This window comes from Melanaphis sacchari, unplaced genomic scaffold, assembly GCF_002803265.2.
Source record: "Melanaphis sacchari strain LSU unplaced genomic scaffold, SCAv2.0 Contig277_pilon_pilon, whole genome shotgun sequence".
Classification (NCBI taxonomy): domain Eukaryota; kingdom Metazoa; phylum Arthropoda; class Insecta; order Hemiptera; family Aphididae; genus Melanaphis; species Melanaphis sacchari.
In genome coordinates, this window is record NW_020271149.1 from 8,332 (window position 1) to 16,981 (window position 8,650).

Below are 8,650 nucleotides of genomic sequence, written 5' to 3' on the forward strand. Positions count from 1 at the left end.
GTTTGAAGCTTGTTATTGTAGGATCGGAATCGGTGGCTGGGATACAAGTGTCGTCGGCAAAAGTATTGAGGATGGTGCAAGAGGTTGTAGGTATATCTGCAGTGTAAATTAGGTATAAAAGAGGAGAAAGCCTTGGGGTACACCAGCGTTAATCATAAATTGGTTTGAAATTGAGTTGTTTATATTTACTTGGAAAGAACGATGAGTAAGATAAGATTTGAGTATTAAATAATATGGGGCTGGAAAGTTTGTTTTTAGTTTGTGGAGGAGTCCGTTGTGCCATACTTTGTCGAACGCTTGAGCGACGTCGAGAAAGACACCCGAGCAGTATTTTTTTTAGTTCAAGAGATGATGAGATGGCATCAGTGAGACGGTGCAGGGGGTGAATAGTAGAATGGTGAGCTCGGAAGCCGTACTGTGAGTTAGGAATGATTTTATTTATTTCGGAGATATTTTGGAGGCGTTTTAATAGAAGTTTTTCAAATAATTTACCCAGAGATGGTAGGAGGCTGATTGGACGGTAAGAAGATGTTGTAATTTTGGGTTTGCCAGGTTTGTGTACTAGTATGATTGTTGAAATTTTCCAGAGTGGTGGGAAATAAGAAAGTCGGAGCATTGCATTAAAGATGTGGGTAATGTTGAGAATTGCTTTATTTGTAAGTTGTTTAAGTATATTGTTTGTAATGAGATCGTGTCCAGGGGCTTTTCCATTTATTAGTTTTCTGATTGTATATTTAATTTCATTTGGAGTGAAGTGTTTGGGAGGTGTTGTAGTGGGTAGAGCGCTGTTTAATGATTGGTTGATTTTATTTAAATGGTTAATAGGCGGGTTAATATTGTTAGGTTTAAATACTTCATAAAAATATTCGGCAAATGTGTTTGATTTTTCCAAGTCAGATATGGCTAGCTTGTTGTTGGGTAGTTTTATTGGCGGGATAAGTTCTTTGAGTTTTAATATGTTTTTTGTTTTACACCAGAGGGAGCCGTTAGTTGATTGAAGTTTGGTGATATTATTTTCGTAGCGTTCTGAATTAATTTTATAAAATTCTTTTTTTAATCTGTTAGAAATGGAGTTGAGTGCGTGTTTATCCAGAGGGTGTCTAGTTGATTGCCATCTGGCTCTTGCTCTTCTTTTTTGGGCTAACATTTCATTTAGGATTTTCGGGATATTATTTGGTTTAGTAGATTTATTAGGGTTGGACGAAGAATCAAATATAGCGCTTTGGATATTATTTGTTAGCTTGAGAGCTGCTACTTCGATGTCATGTGCATTTTTTAATAGTATTTTTAGAATTGTTTTATTATCTAGGATATCTTTGAATTTTGTCCAGGACCTCTAGCGAGGCTAGGTTTGACATTGGTGGGGATAGTTGTATTCAAGGAGAGTAACACAGCTGTATGATCTGAGTAAAGTTCGTTTATATTTAGAATTGAATGTTGCAAGGTTGGGGGGAATGAAACTATGAAAAAATCGAGAATATCGGGGTTTCGGTTATGGTGAGAGGGCCAGTAGGTGGGATGTAGGGGTGAGATAGTACGTAGGTTAGAATTTGTTATAAATTTGAGTAAGTTGCGACCTCGGGTGTCAGTGATGTTGTTTCCCCATTGAGGGTGTTTTGAATTGAAGTCACCTCCTATAACAAAGTTTTTGTTGAGAGAAGAAAAGAAGTCATTTAAGATGATTTCATCGATTGGATTTGGGGGGGGGGGGGGAAATATGCAGCAACAATGGTAGTGTTTGTGTTGTTGATGTTCAATTGGATGTTTGCACTTTGTATTGATTGGTTAGCAGTAGGAGGGCTGATACACTATTTGATATTATTACGTATAAAAATTGCTGCTCCGCCGTGAGCTGTACCATCAGGGTGATCGGTTCGGATAGTGGAGTAATTTGGGAAGAATAAGGTTTTGTTAGGAGTAAGATGAGTTTCGGTGATAAGCGCAATGTCAATGTTTCGACTGTTGAGGCAAAGATGGAGGTCATGATAATGATTTTGTAAGCCATTTGAATTCCAGAGTAGGAGAGAGAGGGGTGAATTGTTTGAGTAAGAGTTTGTCATTTAACTAGTAGAGTATCAATGAGTTTGGTGAGTAGTGCGATAAGGGGGTTTATTAGGGATTGGAATTGGACTAGGAAATTTGTTAATTGGGTTGTAACGGAATCGGTATTTGGATTTACACAGGGTTCAGTGAGATTTTGATTTTTTTTAGGGTTGGAGTGGGTATTGGGGAGGTTTTGTTTTGTGGTAGATTGAGAGGTGCTCCATTGGGGTTGACAAAGTGGGGGAAAGTTATTTTCATGAATGGTGTTGGTTTTGATTGAAGTTGAGGAGGAGTCTTGGGTTTCGGTTGGCCTGTTGGTTTTGATTGAAGATCGTCCTTTCTGGAGCAGTTTGAATTTGGGACAGCCTTTGTATGATGCTGGGTGATCCCCAGAGCAGAGGGCACATGTTGCTGGAGTATTTGAGTCCTTTTGACATTCGGAAGAGAGGTGGATATCACCACATTTTACACATCGGGGTGTGTGATGGCAATAAGTTCTGGTATGTCCATAATTTTGGCATCTTAGACATTTAACTGGGTTTTTTTTTGGATGAGGTGCTTCGATTTTGATTTTGGTATAGCAAATTGAATCGACTTTGTAAATGTTATGGTGTGATGGAGAAGGTTCCAGGTCTTGAAAAAATAATGGAAGTGGGTTTTGGTTTTGTATTGAAGACAGTTAGTAATTGAACGAGTGATGAAACCGAGAGAATGAAGCTCTTCTTTGATGAAGTCTGTTGGTGTGGTATGATTGGAGGTGGCGGATTACTACTCAGAAAGCTTTTTCTTCGTTCGTTTGGTAGGTGTGGAAGTTCATATTATTAATTTCGAGAAATTTGATTATTTGTCTATATGCGTTAATTGAGTACGTCATTAATTTTAAACCGGATGATGAGCTCTTAGTGGTAAACCCGTCGGGGTCAGTGAACGGTTTAATTTTTTTGCAGAAATCGAAGAAATCGATATCGTCTTTTATGTATATAGGTGGTATTTTGGGTTGAACGTTTGAGATTCCTTGGGATAGCATTTCGACTTCATTTGAATTTTCATCTGATATTTGGTGAGGGGGATGTCGTACCTTCTCGTGGTCCTCCCTGTGAGTAGTGCTACTGTCAATTCAAAGTATACGTCTCTAAAGCAATACCTGCGAACATATACGATGATAGCACGAAACAAAACGACATCAAACCGGCGGCCAAACGCTCTCGGGCTTCCTGGCCTTATCGGCAAAAACAGCCCTTTTCAGGGCTACCCCCCAAAAAAAATTTCATATAAACATAAAAAAACACAAAAAAATTTAAAACACTTAAAAAACCAAAAAACATCAAATAATACTCTCACAACTAATTACAACGAATTTGGAGACAAGGAGTCAAAAAATAACATCAGAATCATACAACTAAATGTTGAAGGATTGTCAAGAGCCAAAGCGGAGATTATAGCTCAAACCTTCAAAGATGCAGACATTATCGCGCTTCAAGAAACTCATGTTCCAGATGATAAAACGAACCGATTGAAAGTTAACGGTTTTCAACTGATAAATTTCTCAGGACATCCCAAACATGGTATAGCCACGTACGTAAACCATAAATGGCCCCCTAGACTCGTCAAATGTGTAGAAGGAAACGAGCATTCAATTGGAATACAAATAGGTGACCTCTCAGTATTTAACGTATACAAGCCTCCGTCCGAAAGTTGGACAACTCAGGTTCTTCCAGTAAGTTACCATCCATCAATTTTTATAGGCGACTTTAACTCGCACAGTACGGATTGGGGTTACAGTCATACTGATGAAAACGGTGAGAAACTCTCAAACTGGGAATCTATAAACCATATGTACCTCAAATTCGATGCTAAACAAGGAGGAACCTTTATATCAGGAAGATGGAGTACTTCTACCTCTCCGGACCTATGTTTCGTCTCAATGGGCCCAACAGGACTGCCTCTTAGTGTAAATCGTAGAATAGGGAAACAATTTCCCAAAAGCCAACACAAAACGGTAGCCATAGATGTTGGGATTAATCTTCCCAGAGTAAACAACCCAGAATTACAGAGATGGAATATACGGAAGACAAACTGGAGTGCCTATTCAAAATATATTGAGGACAATATAAACCGTATTGAACCTCTTCCTGAAAATTATTACCGATTCGTGAAATTAATTAAATCAGCCGCGTGTAAATCCATACCTAGAAGCCACAGGAAAAATTATATTCCGTGTTGGAATAAAGAATGCGAAGACCTCCTAAAAGAATACGAAGTAGATGGAAGCGAAGTTTCAGCAAATCGTCTTGTGAGATTACTCGATGAAGAACGTAGAAAGAGATGGCACACAGCAATGCAAGATTTAGACTTCGCCCATTCAAGTAGAGAAAGCTGGGCACTACTAAGGAAACTAGGTGCCGCTCAACCAGCGCATAAAGAAAACTGTGTCAGAGCCAACGCTGTCTCGAGCGCCCTCTTTAAAGTCTCTAACATAAAACCGTCAAAAAAAGAAAAAAATCAAGATCAAAAAACTCTATAAAGAAGAATTTGATAAAGCCGAGGAAAAATCTGAAATGTCAAGGGACGTCATGCTGGATGAGATTGACTTAGCTTTAAAGAATATCAAGAACAGAAAAGCGGCCGGAGAGGACGGCGTTTTGCCAGAATTCATCAAAAATCTTGGCCCCAAAGGTAGAACTTGGTTAGCAAAACTTTCCACTTCAGTATTAAACACTTGCAAAATCCCTAACGAATGGCATAAATCTAAGGTCATCGCTATCCTCAAGCCAAATAAAGCTGGAGATAACCCCAAGAACTACAGACCTATATCTCTGCTCTCAGTGGTCTACAAAGTTTTCGAGAGATTAGTCTTAAACAGAATCATAAACAAACTTGAAAGTATAATGCCGAAGGAACAAGCCGGCTTTCTGAGAGGAAGAAGCTGTAGTTAGCAAGTTCTGGCAATTACCACTCATATGGAAAACGGATTCCAACAAAAACTGAAGTCAGGAGCGGTCTTCCTGGACCTATCTTCAGCATATGACTCCGTCTGGAAAAATGGTCTACTTTTTAAATTAGCAAAAGTTATAAATTGCAAGACACTGCTCAGATTGTTTGAGAGACTATTATCGGATAGAAGCTTCAAGGTTCACCTTGACGGCGAAATAAGTAAAAAGAAAGTTCTCCAAAATGGTATGCCACAAAGCTCAATACTATCCCCAGTTCTTTTCAACGTTTATACGGCAGACATCGTAAAGACAAATTCTAGAAAATTAATTTACGCAGATGACATCGGTATTGTAAAGCAGGGAAAAACATTCGAAGAAATAGAGAATAATCTTGGCAAAGATCTCGCAATAATTCAAAAATATTTAAAAACCTGGCATTTCATTCTGAATGCAAGTAAGTCAGCCGCGATCGCCTTTCACTTAAATAACCGCGAAGCAAATTACAAAATCAAGATAAATGTGAATGGAGAATTTATTCCAAATGAAGACTCCCCCAGATACCTAGGAGTAAAGTTGGACAGAGCTCTTACGTTCAAACCTCATCTAGAAGGAAAGATGATGGAATTGAAAGACAAGTTAAAAACACGGAACAACATAATCTCAAAACTAGCTGGTACAACCTGGGGCTGTAAAGCAAATACTTTACATGCCTCAGCCATGGCACTGGTGTATAGTGCAGCAGAGTACTGTGCGCCGGCTTGGACAAGAAGCGCTCACAGTAAAAAAATCGATACGCAGTTAAATCATACCATGAGAATTATCTCAGGAACAGTAAAAAGTACTCAAATACAATGGCTCCCTGTCCTGGCACACATTGCTCCTCCTGACCTGAGAAGAAAAGCAGCAACCCATTCCTTGTTAAATAAAATAAAACAAAACCCAAACCTCCCGGTATACGAGGACATTTATCAACATCCAGTAAAAAGACTTAAGTCTAGAAGCCCAGTCTGGATCGAACTTGGAACAGAAGTGACCACAGAGGTCCAATGGAAAAGCCGCTGGAAGGACGCCGAAGTGATAAACGCAGAGCTGGTTGTAGACTCGACCCAGAAACTTCCAGGATTTGACTTTCCTCGCGCATTATGGACTGCAACGAACAGAATAAGAACTGCTAATGGTAGATGCAATCACTTACTCCACAAATGGGGCATGAGTGAGTCACCTCTTTGTGGTTGTGGAGATATCCAAACAACGAGGCATATAGTCGAGACCTGTCCTTTAACAAAATTTGATGGGGGATTGAGAGGCATACATGAAGGTGGAGAAAACGCGATTGAATGGCTAGAAAATCTAGATATTTGACTATGACACAACTTAACTCAACAGTTACCAAATTCTTAGTTTTTAGTTACCTACTTTTATTTGTTTATTTATTATTATTACTATTGTTATTACTATTTATTTATTTATTTATTTTGTTTTTGTTTATTTTATGCCGAGGCCATATGCTAATAATAATAATCTGATATTTCGTTGGTGGCGAGGGCTGAGAACCGATTTTTGCTTGAAAAAGAGTTGGTTTTTTGTATTTTTGGATTGGGGGAAGTTGGAGTTGAAGGTGATCTAATCGGTACCGTTTGCCAATTATTTGTGTTGTCATTGCTTTTAACAATTTTAATTGGGTGAATTGTTAAGTTTGAGTTATTTTTGGTATTTTTAATATGACTGTGAGATAGCGAAGATTTCGCTGGTGGATTTATTATAAAACTATTAGATTGGTAATTAAATTAAATTGGTGGGTAGATTGAGTAAATTAAAATGTTCATATTACTTGGATAACAACAGTGATGATTAGCTTAATTACAAAGATAAGGCAGGTCGTTACGGCACTGTACGTCTACTCACGAGGAGTGCACACGTAAAACTCATAATATATATTATACTTTTTTTTTTTTTTTTTTTGTGAGAGTGATTTCACTATTAACTTTCGATTAATTTAGTCTTATTTATTAATATAATATAATATGTAATATATAAAAAATACAAATTATAGTTATAATCTTTTTTACGATAGTGATTTACATGGTTTATTAAAACATTTGTTAGATAGGTATAATTTTAATTCATGAGACATACCTAACTAGTTATAATGGTAATTAAATTTGATTTTGAAATTATAAGCGTCAGTTTTAAACTAAATAGATAAAATTGTAAAAATTATGATATTATATAAAAAAATATGAGTAATCAATATAGTTTATGTACAGTGTACTTACCAATGTTATTTTTTTTTCTGCTACTGGTTTATCGTCAAAATTATCGTAAAATATTTTGCTTATATTTTTCCAGGCCTTTGATTTGGCATTTCTCAATCTATATTCAACAGTTTGAGTGTTCCATATCGCATTTTCATTTTCAATTGCACTTATAAATAGTTCAGTATCAATACATTCGTTTCTCGAGTCCATAGTAAGTAGAAAAATTAAAAAAATTATAAAACGAAAAAACGGTTTTCGTGATAAAACAATTCACATTAATGGAAATTTGACAGTCATGATTTTCTCGATCTTTTTCCAATTATACCAACTCCTGTACTTTTCACACTTTTCGCATAAATTATAGTATAATTGGTAAACCGAGACGCGCGTTTTTCTTCCCGTGGAAACGTCCTAATCTTCTGGGATTGATTGCTATCTAACGCGCGTTTAAAAAAAAACGCGCGTAGAGGCAAGACCTTGAACACAATACACAAAACGGTAGAATAAAAATAAACCGCGATAAGAAGAATTCCAAGAATATAAATTAAATTGAATACAGTAGTCACTCGATAATTCGAAATTCAGGGGACCAAGTTAAAAATTCGATTTATAGAGGTTTTCGATTTACCGAGTGTTTGAATAATTAAGAGAAAAAAATTAATTCGAATTAAAGAGAGGTGAAAAATTATTGTATGTATGTACATATTACATTTATTTTGACATATATTATACATATTATATTTTATAATTATTAATTAATATTTTTTTATTATATTATTATATTTTACATATTAAAGAAATCTGTTATTTTTTTTGTGATAAATTGCTGGGCACAATTTGGTTCATAGCATTGTCTAACTTATTAATAGCATTGAAAATTGGGACGACTACGAATTGGTTCCCGGATTGTCTACAGGTAACATACGAATTGGTTCCCACAAGCTTTCATGATAATACAACCTTGTTAAATTAACTTTTCAAATTATTATGATATATTCAACCAGCAACAATTTCCTTCCCATTTATTCAGACTTAGGACTGTCTAGAATTCAAAAAAGTTCGAATGGTTCAAACACTATTTTAACTGGCACCCGTTCAAAAATATTCATTTTAAAATGCATATTTTGTATATTCAAGTGCATATTTTTAATGCATATTTTGTATATTTAAGTGCATATCAGGTGATTTTTTAGAGCTACAAGTCTTCTGCCCTATTGATAAGTAATTTTATTCGGGAACCAATTTGAACAGTTGTATACTAGACCAGTGTTTCTTAACCTGTGTTCCGCGGAACCCTAGGGTTCCGCGAAGTGATGTGCTTGTTCAGTTACGTATTGCTCGTCAACAGGTTTCCACTAGCTACCTCTAAATTCAGCTTTTATTTTAATATTTTGATAAAACTTACAGCACAGCACT

The 8,650-nt window shown here is 36.4% G+C and overlaps 1 protein-coding gene across 1 annotated transcript; it reads left to right on the plus strand.

Annotated features, from left to right (window-relative positions):
* Positions 1–2,658: 2,658 nt before the first annotated feature.
* Positions 2,659–4,567, plus strand: LOC112595391. Its single transcript, XM_025340555.1, has 2 exons — positions 2,659–2,721; positions 3,413–4,567. Exons 1-2 carry the CDS (start codon positions 2,659–2,661, stop codon positions 4,565–4,567), a joined length of 1,218 nt encoding a protein of 405 aa, XP_025196340.1.
* The last annotated feature ends 4,083 nt before the right edge of the window (positions 4,568–8,650 follow it).

What these genes read in the sequence shown, in the direction of transcription:
- LOC112595391 (XM_025340555.1), top strand. Translation starts at nt 2,659, where the DNA reads ATGGAGAAGGTTCCAGGTCTTGAAAAAATAATGGAAGTGGGTTTTGGT. An exon ending in TTGGTTTTGTATTGAAGACA is followed by an intron (nt 2,722 to 3,412) that starts GTTAGTAATTGA and finishes TTTGGAGACAAG; the next exon opens with GAGTCAAAAAATAACATCAG.